The 15,693-nt window shown below is 34.9% G+C and overlaps 1 protein-coding gene across 3 annotated transcripts in view; it reads left to right on the forward strand.

Moving 5' to 3' along the window:
• Positions 1 to 15,693, forward strand: part of LOC127646435 (rap1 GTPase-activating protein 1-like) — a 139,585-nt gene that overhangs the window by 118,285 nt on the left and 5,607 nt on the right. For all 3 annotated transcript variants that reach the window (XM_052130094.1, XM_052130095.1, XM_052130092.1), the window contains 16 exons: positions 187 to 265; positions 674 to 727; positions 829 to 912; positions 1,001 to 1,101; positions 1,514 to 1,643; positions 4,381 to 4,536; positions 4,830 to 4,901; positions 5,896 to 5,982; positions 6,071 to 6,211; positions 7,772 to 7,903; positions 12,144 to 12,253; positions 12,584 to 12,703; positions 13,207 to 13,348; positions 13,648 to 13,753; positions 14,406 to 14,461; positions 15,622 to 15,676. In XM_052130094.1, the coding sequence (XP_051986054.1) occupies positions 187 to 265; positions 674 to 727; positions 829 to 912; positions 1,001 to 1,101; positions 1,514 to 1,643; positions 4,381 to 4,536; positions 4,830 to 4,901; positions 5,896 to 5,982; positions 6,071 to 6,211; positions 7,772 to 7,903; positions 12,144 to 12,253; positions 12,584 to 12,703; positions 13,207 to 13,348; positions 13,648 to 13,753; positions 14,406 to 14,461; positions 15,622 to 15,630 (1,579 nt within the window). In that variant the 3' untranslated portion in view covers positions 15,631 to 15,676. The remainder of the gene's footprint in view (positions 1 to 186; positions 266 to 673; positions 728 to 828; positions 913 to 1,000; positions 1,102 to 1,513; positions 1,644 to 4,380; positions 4,537 to 4,829; positions 4,902 to 5,895; positions 5,983 to 6,070; positions 6,212 to 7,771; positions 7,904 to 12,143; positions 12,254 to 12,583; positions 12,704 to 13,206; positions 13,349 to 13,647; positions 13,754 to 14,405; positions 14,462 to 15,621; positions 15,677 to 15,693) is intronic.

The raw sequence follows: 15,693 nt of genomic DNA on the forward strand, positions 1-15,693 counted from the left end.
TTGTAATGTAGGGTTGATGTCAGTTCAGGTCTAGTTGGGTGTTATAATGTTATGTGCTCTGAAGAGTTTGTAATGAAGTTATCAGTGTACAACACTGATGCCTTCCACATGTTTGTTACAAAGCAGTTCTGTAATGCATCGTGCATGACAAAAGCATTCTGTGAATCTTATGTATTTTAATTCTAGGTCAAAGTTTAAAACACACCATGATGTGATACCAATTTCCTGTCTGACAGAGTTCCCCAATGTTGTCCAGATGGCCAAGGTATGACATTAACATACAGTAAATAAAACAATAATGGTTCATCTATAATAGGAGGCCACATATTTCTAATATAACACAATAAAATAATTGCAGGAGTTCAAGATGAAAATTCTGTCATCATTCACTCACCCTCATGTCATTTCAAAGAAACACAAAAGGAGATTTTAAGCAGAATGAACAGGCCACTCTATATGATACACTAAAAAGTGAATAGATTAGAGGTTTTCGAGCACCTTAGAAATCATAAATATATTCCAATTCTTTCTAACATTTCTAACATATCTAACATTTTTTTTTTCCACGGATGAAAGTCTTTGTTTGGAATGAGGGTGAGTCAGTGATGACAGCATTTTTTTATTTTGAGGTGAACTATCACTTTACATTACTGTAATCTTCTATCTTTTTAAGCTTGTCTGTGAAGAGGTGAATGTGGACCGATTTTATCCAGTCTTATACCCAAAGGTAAATTGATAATACGGGAACATCAAAAATGATTTAACATCCTGTAATTCTTAAAGACTGTCATTATTATACACTGACTGTAATTTGCAAACCACTTCAAGGCGTCTAGACTCATCGTGACCTTTGATGAGCACGTCATCAACAACAATTTCAAGTTTGGAGTCGTCTACCAGAAATTTGCCCAGGTCAGATTTTCAATTTCCCATTTTCCTGATTAATATAATGTCTAATGTTTATGAAGTGTGGACTTATCAGAATTTTTATCTTCCACAGACAACAGAAGAGGAACTTTTTGGAAACAATGTGGAAAGTCCAGCCTTTGTTGAGTTTTTGGAGTTCTTGGGAGAGAAGATTGAACTTCATGACTTTAAAGGGTATGAGGCTTTTTTGTATTGTGATTTACACAAGAAAGTCATGTTTTTAGATCTACATACTGAACCTGAAACAACCTTTCTATTAACCAATTAAATTTTAGGGTTAGGTTTAGTGTTAGGGCTGTAGTATCTTCTCATTTTATTCCATTATAATTTCAGTGTGTCTTTAGAAGAGCAAGGGTTCTTTATACCAGATGAATGTCAATTGACAAAATTGTGTTTTTGCTTGTCCTATTGATGGCACTGTCCTGGCAGTTGACAAATGTCAGGTCAGGGAAAGCATTAATAGTATAATTCAAAGCTATTGATACTTGTGTATCTGCAGAACAAAAATGTCCCCCAGTCAGTGTGCGTTTTCAAACCTGGATGGGCTTTTTGAGACCTATACTGTTGCCCTTGTTGCACAATACAGGTTTCGTGGTGGCTTGGATGTGACACATGGCCAGACAGGAACTGAGTCTGTCTACCACAACTTCCACAACAAAGAGATCATGTTCCATGTGTCCACTAAACTGCCATACACTGAAGGGGATTCCCAGCAGGTATTATGGCCTTTTTGATTTTTTTGTTTGGTTTTTTGCTCTGCCTTGTGTATTTTGTTTTGTTTTACTTTGGGGTTTTCTTTGTTTTGTTTATTTTGTTTTGCTTTGTGCTTTTTGTTTTACTTTTTGTTTCGTTTGTAGTATTTTGGATACCTTAATAACCCTTTTAGCTGTTTCTGTATTACTCTGCTCTGTTCAATACATTTGACCATATTTACAAATATTTTCCACCACTTTCAGTGCAGATAATGTGTACAAAAGTGCAGATTCGGGTGGACCTTACTCATAACTAAAAAAATATGTTTGGTCATCTGTAGTCATGGGCAAATATATGGGGACACTTTTGATTAAAATATGAACATCATGTTAACTATAAAAAAGTGGCCTCATTTTTGGGTACATAACCAGTCGGAACCCTCTAGAGATGCTTGGCCTGTGTGCAATGCACTGACCAACTGTACACGATGTTAATTAGCAAGTAAACCATGCCACACAGTGCAAAAAGGCAGATCCTGGAAAGCCATCTGTTGTCATGCATGTTTCATCACTCAAAGTAAACATCCCCGAGGGGTTTCAGCATGGACTGCCCTTGGGTATGTTGGCCACTGAAATGCACCCTCTTCAATATGGCACCATGAAGGCCGGAGCTAACATATGGCTTCATACTCATCACCTGCTTCTATTTAGTATCTATTGTGTGAAAAAATTCAGTGTTTTATGAGAGCTAGTATAGCAAAATTCTAATGGACACCAGAAAAGACTCCTAGCTCAGAACAGTTTCTTAATATTTTCAGAGCCAGGGTTCATACAGCTCTACATACCTTTATGATAAACACAAGCAGTTCCCCATTTGAATTACAAGTCTGTGTTTTGTTTTTCATGAGAGCATTGTCTAATAAGTATTTATGAGCAAGCTGTGCAGATGAGCAAATGAACAGTTCAAGTGAGGAAATCTAATCAGATAAACCTTTGAAGTGGGAGATCAAATTGACACTGTACAATAGTCTACAGTGTCTACTGTACAATAGTGTACAATAGTACAAAGTTTTGTTTCAGTATTAAACTAATTATAAATGTAATTATTGTTTTGCATTTCAGGGCTTTTACTGTGATGACACTGTTTGTGTATTGAAATTAAGAGACATATAAATTGGATTGCAATATATGTTACGTTGTGATCTAAGTGTTACTGTTGCAGGAATTTAGTAATGTCATAACTTTAGCTACAGTATCTGTGTTCGAAATAAAGTGAATGTCCAGGTCATATTTCACTCCAAATAATCAAAAGAAAATAATAAGTAATTATAATTTGCATAAGGAAAATTAAGAACTGCATTGTCAAGTTATTTTTATGACAATTAAACCAATTTCTCCCCAATTCTCAGTACTGTGTTGTAAAATAATAATAGTATTCTCATTACTTTAATGCAGATATAATGTTAATATAACATAAAAGAAAATATGTTATTTAAATGATAAACTATAAATACATTGTGGGAAAATGTCATGTGCTGAGCATAATTTATGCAGATTTTATAATAGTAAAAAATTATAACTGCATTTCACCAAAAAATCTTAATGGTCCAAAAATAGGTTCCATTTTCTTTCTTTGCTTGGTAAAATTAGTTTTTCTTTGAGGTTTTGGGGTGAAAAAAAACCCTTATAAAACCCATTAGTTTTCTTGTTTCATACAGCCTATGTTTTTGGTCAAAACTAATGGTGTAAAGTAATTAAAGAATATGCTAATGCATCTCTTAAATGATGGTCATTTTCCCAAACACTCTTACATATTCCTAGTCTTTAGAGACCCAGGCTCTTATATCTATCAAAAATGGCTGTACAAAATGCCCAGATAGTGTAAAATGTAGAATTTCATGAGTTGCAACTGGCTTTCAAACACATATTTAACTACACATAAAACATAATCTACACATGTGTAATGTATGTGTAACTACTGTGTAGCTTAAGTTTATCTTACGTGTATTTTCTCAGGCACTTATTAAGTCTAAATAGATGTACAACTTACATTATTTCAGTAGTACACCCAAATGACAATAGTCTTATCATACTTTTCATGTGTTGTACTTGCTATAAGTTTACTTCAATGTTGTTCCTACATCAAATATCAATGTAAAATGTAAATCAAGTCAATCACTGAAACATCAGTGCCACCTTGAGTAAGAAATAACATGTATATTATGTATGTGTATATGCATATAAAATACTGATAATTCACCATTGTTGATAGTACATTTTTGCACTGAAACTCAATGTGATGATGTGCTTATTTGTATGAATATATTACTAATTTATCTTCTAATACACAAAGAAATAGATTCTCTGTGATAGTAAACTTGAATAGATATGAAATAACAATACAAATGATAATTTATGGAAGTGAAAACTTTTAATAAGAGATAGACTGATGAATATTAAAGAGGTGTGGGCACAACTCCAAAAAATGGATGATGTACAGGGGGTGGAATGAGGTCCCGGGTCTCTAAAGACCTGAGGTATGCGTTTGAGGGTTAAACTGATATTTAGAACTTCAAGAACTCTGTTCTTTTCAAAAGTAGTAAATCGTGAACCAATTGTGCAGACATTAAAGGGAGCTAGCTTCCTCTTATAGTACTCAGTTCTGTTGTTTTCTATCAGTTCATTCATCCCTCAAGCATCTTATTACCCTGATGAAAAAGTTTAATAAAGAAAAATATATGCCGTTGTGACTTATTTTCAGCTTCAAAAGAAGAGGCATATAGGAAATGACATTGTGGCTATTGTGTTCCAAGAAGAAAACACACCATTTGTACCAGATATGATTGCATCAAACTTCCTACATGCTTATGTGGTGGTGCAAGTGGAGAATGCCTGCACAGAAAATGTGCTCTACAAGGTAATAAGCACATCCTTTTTTAATTATTCAGATAAGCCATGGATTATGTGGTTCGCGTCTTTGTTCTATGCACTTCACATACCCATTTTGAGTAACTGCGTTGACTCACTTCTGGCGTAGGGCTGTTTTGTTGGTTCCATTGTTGAATCAATCAAAAAACACATACTTATGTGCTGGTGATTCAGTCTTGGAAACTGTTCCACATTATTATATGAGTCAGTTTAGGCTTATTTAAAACAACTCTAGAAACTTTTCATAATATCTTACATATGTTTTCTTCTGTGTTATTGTAGGTATCTGTTACTGCAAGAGATGATGTGCCTTTCTTTGGACCTGCCCTTCCAGACCCAGCTATCTTCAAGAAGGTACACAGTTTAAACATACAATGGGCAATGTATACAAAACCTGATGATCCATGTTATTCCAGCATGATTTGAGTATGTTCCAAAGAGCATCTTGAGTGCTTCGATGGAAGCAACGCAATCTGAGTTAACATTGTCAATGTCACAAATTTGCTTACTTGATTAGTGACCTACATATTGTGCAGAACTGTAAATGCTACTCATTTTACAACATACTGTAACTTTTCTTTGATTTAAATGTTTGAAAATCGTAACACTTTGTTTATAAATTAGATTATGAAGTGCAGATTTTCACCCCACTACATGATTAGTATTTCATATTTTTACATTGATTTTGTGTCTAAATAACCTTTTAACCAAAAAGTGAAGTTGATAATGTGAAAACAGAGTTAAAGGTGCTGTAAGCAATTCTCAACCCTCACTCCAAAGATAACAAATGAGCTTTATTGAGACATCTTGCAGAAACAGATGTTAAAAACAGCTTCAAAATAGCGCCCTCAACTGACAACTGTTATGAGCAGCATGGCATAAAAATTTTATTAAGTCTCAATGATTCGCTGCAACTACAATACCGTGAGAACACGCAAAATTGTTGACAGGTCTAAAACGTCAGAGACCGTGGCCCGCGGACACATTTTTGTTTGCTGTTTAGAGTCTAGAGCTGTCACAGAGACCAGTGAAAAAAAAATTTGAATACCATTCTATGGAAAAATCGCTTACAGCACCTTTAATAAAGCATTAAGCCACCAGAGACTGAGAGTTACATGAGATTTTACTATGGTTAAGAGATGTTTTTAGGCACAGCAAAAAATCCCCTTCACCGTGGTAAAACTGTAATGCACGGTCTGTTGTGGTTTATTGATCGATATATGGTCACATGTCTGTGTATCAACCATTTTACAATGAGTTTATACATGGCTCATCCAATCATTTTTCACAGTTTGAAGTATCTGTTTTATAAACCTAATTTTGTCTCTGTTCATTGTGTTTTGTCCAGAGTCAAGAGTTTCACGAGTTCCTCTTGACCAAACTGATCAATGCGGAGTATTCCTGCTATAAAGCGGAGAAGTTTGCCAAGCTGGAGGTGAGAATGGCACAACTGTGTGTGTGTGTGTGTATGTTGTGTTGAAGCATCTGCATGCATACTACATTGGAAGGTTTTTATTCTCCAGGAAAGAACACGCTCTGCTCTGTTGGAGACATTGTATGAGGAGATTCATATGAACAGTCAGTCCATGATGGGTCTGGGAGGAGATGATGACAAACTGGAGAATGGTGCAGGAGGGGGAGGCGGCTTTTTTGAGTCTTTCAAGGTAGCTCATTAAACTCTATTTAAAGGAATAGTTAACCCAAAAAAGAAAATCATATCATTATTTAAATATTTAAGAATGTTGCAACATCTGATGGAGCCGTACTTTAAAGCTTAAAAAAGCACCCAAAAGTGTCATAAACCTTGTCCATGCGACTCATGTGTCATATTCTAAAGTCCTCTGAAGTCATACAATCACTTTGTTTGATGAACAGACTGAAAGTCGTTTTCACACTCAAATCAAATTATTTATCAACTAAAAAAAAAAGTAAATAACGTCAAACTTTGTTGGTTCTTGCCAATCTCGTGAGTAAATGTCATGATATCATGACACAAGAACCAATGAGGTTTAATGTTATTGGCATTTCGCCATATTTGATTTGGGCTCTGCCTACATGAGTTGATCAGTGATTAAACATGGAAACATATCTGCATTTATTTACATGAATTAAGGACAAAATTGATTTTGGTATAACAAAACGGTCACAAAACATGATCCCAGTGTGTTCCCAAATCATAGTACATCAGATAGGGTGTCAAAAGTGTTCAGATTATGTAGGAGTGATAAAGTGCTGCATAATGCACTGTAGACAGTGGCAAGAAAAAGTATGTGAACCCTTTGGAATTACATTCATTTATGTATAAATTTGTCTTAAAATCTGGTTAGATCTTCATCTAAGTTACAATAATGAACAACCACAATCTGTTTAAACTAATTGCACACAAATTGTTGAACTGTTCTTGTAAATATTGAATACATCATTGAAACATTCACAGTGTAGGTTGTAAAAAGTATGTGAACCCCTAGGCTAATGACATCAACAAAAGATAATTAGAGTCAGGAGTTGGCAAACCTGGCATCCAATTAATGAAACGACATTGGAGGTGTGGGTTTAGAGCTACTTTGACTTATAAAAAGCAATCAAACATTTTAAGTTTGCTATTCACAAGAAGCATCTGCTGGCGTGGACTAAATACTTTTTCACACATGCCCAAAACTTTATTTTGCTTCAATCAATAACATTATCATTTAAAAACTATATTTTCTGTTAGATTTTGTTAGCATTTCTTAATGTTTAGTATGAGATATACTCAAAAACAGAAGAAATCAGGATGGGGGCAAATACTTTTTCACAACAATGTATACTGCCTACAATAAAAAAAAAAAATGGACTGTGGAAAGGAAAAGTATGTTCAAATAAACATTTCACACAGTATTATACTACATTGTTGTCACAACTTGTATTTTAAATTCATTTTTGTATAAAACATTTGTCAGTTTTAGCTAATTATAAAGCAAAAATATATTAAAACAATTCATTATGCCACTCTGGAAATGGAAAGTCAAGTTGAGCACATTAGGGGATACAGAATTCCATGCTAAATGCTCTTGTTTTATAATGCACATTTCCATAAATGTACAGTAGTAGGTCATCTGTATAGGAAATGTGCCCTCTTCCTGTCCCTCAAATTTTGTTTTTAACCTTCCTTTTTCTTATGAGCATCTCAAGAGTGCCATCTAGTGTTGTTGCAGTGATTTCATTTATTGTTTTCTTATTTGCAGCGAGTAATCCGCAATAGAAGTCAGTCAATGGATGCTATGGGCCTCAGTAATAAGAAACCACACAGTGTCTCCACAAGCCACAGTGGAAGCTTTACACACAACCCTCCAGACACCCCAAAAACTACTGGCATTGTGAGTATGAACGTCCTTCTAGCTATCAATGGATCTAAAATAGTTAAAAACCCAGTGAAAATGCTTTCAGGTGCAGTTTGCTTTCCTCTGTTTGATATATTACCTTTCATTCATTTAGACTTGTCCCTTTTTTTAATGTCACAACCATGAACCACAATTTTATACTTGCTAGTTAGCAATGTGTTATTAGGGAAAGGGACTTTCTCATTCTAGAGAGAATTGGATTGGACAAAAATCTGTATTGTGAAGGATGTCATCATAATTTTTCAGAAACATAAAAACTGTACATTTGAAACCTTTAGAAGTATACTAGGGCTGCAACTAAAAATTATTTTGATAATCGGATAAATAACTACATTTCCTGTATTTTATTCAAATGTAATTTATTTAGAAACAGATATGATGATGGGTGTAAGGATTTGGTTTGTTTTACTGTACTGAACGGTTCTAAACTCTCATAAAACTTTGAACAAAGCCTGAATCATGAATAGTTATGTTTGATTTTTAGCATTATTATTACTTCAGGACATATGCAAAACAGTTCCTTTCCTTTACATGTAAAACTTAAAAAGTACTGTTAATTAAGAGTAAAATGGTACATCAGAGATGAAAATCAGCCCAGCAGAGGGCAATGGTGACACCAGAACAGACATATTCATAATTCTGCCCAGCTGAAGAATACATAATTATGTTAGATACATATGCTTGTACACTGTCACTAATTACATACATTTTAAATACATTTTAAAAAATGGTTTTAAAACCATATTGTCACTGATTACATGTTTCTAAAGTATTCTTTTCAAAAACAAAATTGTAATTTTTATTTCCAGTAAAATAATATTTGCCATAGTATCAATTTACTAGTGAAATCAGACATTATATATCGCACTATGTATACATGATATTGTGTATTATATACAGTTTAAAATAGTATAATCATCTGCAAATGCAGTTTGTCGTGCTGAAAAGTCTCATCTTGGTGCTCATTGTATTGCATGCAGTTACAAGAAGAGAAACTATCTAAAACACTTCAAAAACTGGCACACATGACCATGACATCCATGAAAGCTGCCTGATTGATTACATTGAAACTGAAAAGCATTGTATTATGTTCCACAAGTTGAATCAAAATACAGGCACTCCCTTTCTCCATTGTGATCAGCTTGATTGACGCAGATGCACACACTCGTTAGCTCAGTGAATTTTAACAGTTTTGTGAAATACGCACCTGATTTGGTATTCATAACATGTATATATTATTGTTAGGAATATTTTTGATCTAGTCACGATCTCCAATTCCCCGGTCCCGTCTTTTCTATGTTCGTGCCCAGTAAGGTGCAGTCGTGAGTCTGAGTCTCTGGAGACTTCGCGAAGGAAGTAGAAAGAACAACACACAGTCGGTCTGTATGCAATCTACTCAAGCATGTTATTTATATTCTTCATAAGACAAAGGAACAAAGAATCAGCCAATAGGAAAGTGACAACCAGGGTCAAAGGGGGAGAAATGGGTGCTCTGGAGTAATACAGGAAAAGGGCCATATGCAGATGCGCCAGACTTACAGTTGACCTTGTTAACCTCAAGAGCACGAGTATGACCTAATCACCACACTGAAATAAGTATGCGCAACATCATAAAGAGGAAGAGAAGAAAACGGTCAGCAGTTGCTAAACATACTGACTCACTAACGTGCTCACTTCAGCCTGCATCTGGGTTCAACTGAACACACATGGAAGGCAGAAACACATACACAGAGCAGAACAGCATGTACAAATTCATATTTCTCACAATTATAAAACTGAAAACAGCAGTAAAATGTAAGTGATGTGCTGGAGAGAAACAACTCTCCAGCACATCAAACACCACATGCCCTCTATCAATGCACCTGATGCAGCAGCCGCTCCACATTACAATATGCTTACTATGATCTTCTTTGAAGTGTTTATAAAGTGCTCTTGTGTGCTGGACATCTTGAGTCTTGTTGTTTCCACTTCAATTTGTCTCCTTCATTTTTCAAACAAGTTTCATCATGCAACACATTTTCACTGGGATGTAAATTGGCATCACTGGTGGAGCTTCTCTGTGCTCGCCACATATATCTAACTAATCGAAAATAAAATTAGTTGTTCATGATTTTCATTATCGATTGAATTTTTACGATTAGTTGTTGCAGCCCTAGAGTATACTAGCATATTGGTGCCTTTAAGGCTAAAAGACGTAGACTAAAAACCACAAATTGTATTTCATGGGGTCTTTTAAAAAGACACAACATCTTGTTTTTCCGGGCCAGTGCCTGAAAACGCAATCTGTCATTAGATGAACCAAAACAATGTGCCAGCTTTAGTTTGTGCCAGCCACTCTGGCCTCTGTATAATTCAGCCTGGCAGAGTAGCAGCTGGCAAAATCTGTGCCCTTCAAGTGGGTTTGACCTTTGAGGACATGTCATGGTGGCACATCTGTGAGGATTTGGGCTGATTCTAGATCAGGTCCTCTCTTGTCATTTCTGATGTTTATCATTTGACATTAAAGAGAAAATCTGATCTGTAATCTGTTGTTATGATGCGTTTGAATGGTGGTCAGTAAAACAGATGGGGCTCTCGACAAGTGTCTGTCCACTCTCCATCACTATGACAACAAATGCAACAGCTATAACTTTCAGAAACTCTCATGACAGGCTGACATAACCGGCTATTAGAGATCAACATTTTTTTGTGAACAAATTTACAACAAAGGTCCAAGAAACTAGATATTGAAGTCAGCACTGTTAAACTGAAAATCCTCAGATTTGGACCGATTTTCTCGTTTGGATGCTGAAGCTGTTTTTCTTTTGATGCTTAGAACGTCCCCTCACTACATGATTTTTTCACAGCTCGCTCCAGCTACTGATTTAATGTATGAACAGTGCAACAACGCAATTTGAGCTGTCGCAGATACTGATGTTTTCAATCATATTTAATATTATTGCAACATCTTGTAGTGTGAGTGACACAGCAACAACAATGATGAGCCTGCTTATTTTATTTCCTGATCCAAAAATTATAATTATAAGGGAAAATATTAAAGGGATAGTTCACCCAAAAATAAAAATTACTCTTACTCTCATGCCATCCCAGATGTGTATGGCTTTCTTTCTTCTGCTGAACACAAAGATTTTTAGGAGAATATCACAGCTCTGTGGGTTCATACATGGCAAGTGAATGGTGGCCAAAACAATGAAACTCAAAAAGCACATAAAGGAAGCATAAAATAAATCCATAAGACTCTAGTGGTTAAATCAGTATCTTCAGAAGTGATATGATTGGTGTGGGTGAGAACCAAATGAATATGTAAGCCCTTTTTTACTATAAATGCCCAATAGGTGGCGATATGCACGAAGAATGCGAATCGCCAAAAACAAAAGAAGAATGTGAAAGTGGACATTTATAGTAAAAAAGGACTAATATTGATCTGTTTCTTACCCACTCCTGTCATATCACTTCTGAAGATTTTAACGTAACCACTTAAGTCTTAAGGATCACTTTTATGCTGACTGTGCTTTTTGGAGCTTATAATTTTTAATCTCAATGGGTTTTTCCTGGTTAAATAAAGGATAAATAAATAAAAAAAAAAAAAATAAGTTCTGGCTACCATTTACTTAAATTGTATGGACCTGCAGAGCTGAGATATTCTTCTAAAAATCTTTGTTTGTGTTCAGCAGAAGAAAGAAAGTCATTAACATCTGGAATGGCATGAGGGTGAGTAAATTATAAGAGTTTTCATTTTTGCATGAACTATCCTTTTTAATGGGGTAATCGGGGGGAAATATGCCAGAAATGTAAATTATTAATTGATATTTAATAGATCTTCAACTACTAAGCTACCACTATCCTGCCTGAATAATAACACCTTGAACATTCTCCTATCAAAATAGGAATTCATAAAACACTGACTTCATAAGTATTTACTAAAATTACTTATCTTAGAGCAGGTAAAACTTCATTTAAAGTAACACACAGTTCATTAATAACAGGGACAGTCCCTTCAAGCAATCTGAGTGCATTTCTAAAAGGTGCTGAAAATGACTGGATCATTTTATGACTGGGTTTTCTGTGTTTACATATAATAAGTTAAAAGATCATCCCTTATTTTAAAATAAACTAAAAGAAAATTAAAGTTAATTTATAATAAATTCAAATAAACATTGCAACAATGCAGTGGATAAAAATTAGAAACTTCTGACCCAGGTGTGTTTCTCCACAGTCATTGATCATTCCTGGAAAAAGTCCAACACGTAAGAAATCTGGTCCATTTAGTTCCAGGAGGAGCAGCGCTACTGGGATTGAGAACATACAAGAAGTTCAGGAGAGGAGGTATGAATAACAACAAAATAAGTATGGAGAACAGAACATTTTAAGGAAAAGCAGTCCTACATTTTATTTTTTTTTGCTGGTGATTGTGATTTTAATGAAAAAAAAAAAATAAAATCTTTATAAGATTATATATTTGTAATAATAATTATTGTTATAAATAAGATACATTAAAAAAATCAAAACTTTTCTGAAAATATAGATTCAAATGTGTTTTTAACGTGTAAGGAAAATATGTTATTACTTTTTATTTGATGGTTACACCACTTTTAAACTAGATTTTTAACAGATTTATACTCTTCATCACCTCATTTGTCATCAACTCTATCTCAGCAGTAGAGAGGTGTCCCCAAGTCCACAGAGGGCATCTGACATTGGATACAACTCTCAGGACCTCAGATCAGACAATTCGTCCAATCAGAGCTCACCAGAGATGCCAACCACCAAGATCAGGTGAGCACTTATGTGAACACTGCCTATGTTTGGACTGGAATACCAGCACACTGAAAACTGCACAGTAAACACTGTATACTGCTTACATTTCAAACAGTAATATGCTACTCGTTACATGACCTCATGACATCGCTTGTGTAGTTCAGTGAGCAGTGTCCAGTTAGTAAATAAATGCAGTTGTTTCTAATGAGCAAAAACATAAAAATTACTTCAAGTTCATTCATCACACTGGAAATGTAGGTCAAGTCGAATTGCACTGTGGGACACATTATTCCATGCTGTGGCAAATTTTAGTAGTTCATACATGTAATCTGAGCATACTGATAATTTGCATACTTTGCATAGAATTTGCATTCTATGTTCTACGGAAATAGAAGTACAGTATGTTAGTACGCCATTCCAAACATAGCCACTGACTTGTAAAATATTGGTTGCATGTGATTACACTATGTAAATTTGGGACTTTCTTTAATATGAATTTATACATTTGTATCTGTTTGTAGTTCTGGCATGTGCTGCCGTGCTCCTTCGATCCCAGAGTCACATGACCTATCTCGCTCCTCGTCCAATGCCAGCAGCTTTACCAGCGTGGTGGAGGAGAATGAACAGGAGCATGACGCAGCGGATGAGTACGACACTGGACTGGTGAGGCCACACCCACTTTTAAATCATTATTACATCAGTCACCAATATGGAGAAAACAGAATTACTCATATTATATTTAAAGATAACTACATTGTCCTCAAATTATTTTCATTGAGTAAACATACAGTGCATTCATACAAACTGACAGGGAGATAAGACAAGCCTGCACTATTTGCAGCCAGTCGAACAAAGGTGTATTGGAATTTGAATGTAATTGTTTGGGCAACAATGTTTATACACTGAGAGAATTTGTCAAGACCAACTGGTTCTGTTTTTTTTTTTTTTTTTCTGGAATACAGGAGAGTCTGTCTTCGGCTGGTACGCCTCATAAGCGAGATTTGTTTACATACAGTGGCGTTTGGTTGGAAGACAGCTCCGGTAGTGCTTGTAAGAGCAGTTCACATGGTGAGACAGCAAACATTGTACCAGTATCATTTCCAGTTTGCAAACTCTCAAACACATACTTCAGTTCCTTTTTGCGATGAACCAGGCTTATACAGCTGTGGAAAAAATTATGAGACCACTGCATGTGGATGGAGGACCACCGGGTCAAGACCCTATCATGACCATGTAAAGCCAGTAAACCTGGTATCTTTCACACAATATGTGTAAGGATACCAGAAATGGTTTTGTAAACACTCAGTAGAAATTCAGCACATAACCACAAGTTCTTCCACTTAGAAGAGTAGTCCCATCTCTTCATGGACAGTTTAGACAACTTTACATTTCAAATAAAAAAATGTATGTGCAGAAGAATTCATGTAAGCGTTTTAACAAAAATACAGGCTGCACATTTCTGCTTTTTAAACCTTCCACAATGTCTTACCCTAGACTTACAGTGAAAATGAATTACTTTTCATTTGTAAAAAAGATTTGGTTTGCTGATTTTCGTACCAGGGATGAGTTGAAATCATTTTCTGTGTTAACTTGTTTTAAACCCAGAACATTTATTTGATAGAGTATATACAAAATAGGAACATCACTGTGCAGTATACAGAGTATGTAGTGTGTGTAGTTTATTGTGCCCAGGCCTTGACCATTGTTTTTGTGGCTATAGGTCCTGTTCGACAGCAGTCTGAACCTATACATCCCAAAACAGAAAGGCAGGACTCGGTGAGAACTGTGAAAAGCAGCCAAACTAACACATACACTCACATCTCAGAAATGCAATATTTTAGTAACAAAATCTTAATTACGTGTATTTTAATAACCAATATTTGTCTTTTTTGTCCAGTAAAATTATATTTAAATTGTTCAATTACTTTAATCAGTTTTACATCTGTTTTTTTTATTATTATTTATTTAATTTTATTAAAATTTGTTAATTTCTTAATGAGGACTGAATTAAGTTTAGTTTCCTTACCCCATTGTAAAATAATTGTTTCTTGTTTTAAGCCAAATTAAAAATGTTCTTAAAAATTTTGTGTGGTTTAAAACAAGAAAGGCAAAAGGAAAAAAAGAAAAAACACTATATGGTAAGAACAACAAACTTAACTTTAAGTTAAAGATAATAAAACTTGTTTTAAAAGAATATATCTTGAATAAAGGTTGTTGCTCATACCATATTTTTTTTTTTTCCTTCTTTTTTTACTTTACCAAACCTCAAAAATTTGTCCGTGAATTTGTCTTAAAACTAAAAAAAAATGACTTCCAATGGTAAGATAAATAAACTTAATTACAATTAGACACAGATTTGCTTGTCAAGTAATTTTACTTTGCTTTAAGGCTGACAAGAAATACAATCTTAAAGGGATAGTACACCTAAAAATCTTTTACACACCCTCATCTCCTTCGAAACCTTTTATAGAGAACAGGGGCTGTCAAGCTCCAAAAAGCACCATTAAAAAAACACCATCAAAGTAGTCTTTACTACATTTGCACTTTATTCTAAGGCTTCTGAAGTCATACAGTAGCTTTGTCTGAGGAACGGACCAAACGTAAGTCTTTATTCACTGAAAATATTCCCTTAAACTTCAGCTATCTAATCTCATTTGCATTTGTGTATATTCAAATATAGGCCCACGTTTCTGTTCACTGTAAGTTTGTAAAAGTTTTGACCATTGTACTGTTGTATCTCTTGTTGCCAAATGTTCAAAGTATTCAGACTAAACTTTACAGACTGTATTTCAATCCCTCACGGCCCCCATTTCATTTGCGTCAGTCTAAACACAGCGTCTACCCTAACTTGTCTCCATTGCCCTTTGAATATCAGATATAATGTGGTTTTCATTGTATTTAGCTTGTTAACCTGATCATCATTTTGTGCTACACAGAACTGCTAGCTGTCCCGTAGGCTGTCTAGATGACTTTATGGATGTCCATCAGCAGGTTAGGACAAGCAATTG

The sequence above is a fragment of the Xyrauchen texanus genome, chromosome 7, assembly GCF_025860055.1.
Source record: "Xyrauchen texanus isolate HMW12.3.18 chromosome 7, RBS_HiC_50CHRs, whole genome shotgun sequence".
In the NCBI taxonomy this organism is placed as follows: domain Eukaryota; kingdom Metazoa; phylum Chordata; class Actinopteri; order Cypriniformes; family Catostomidae; genus Xyrauchen; species Xyrauchen texanus.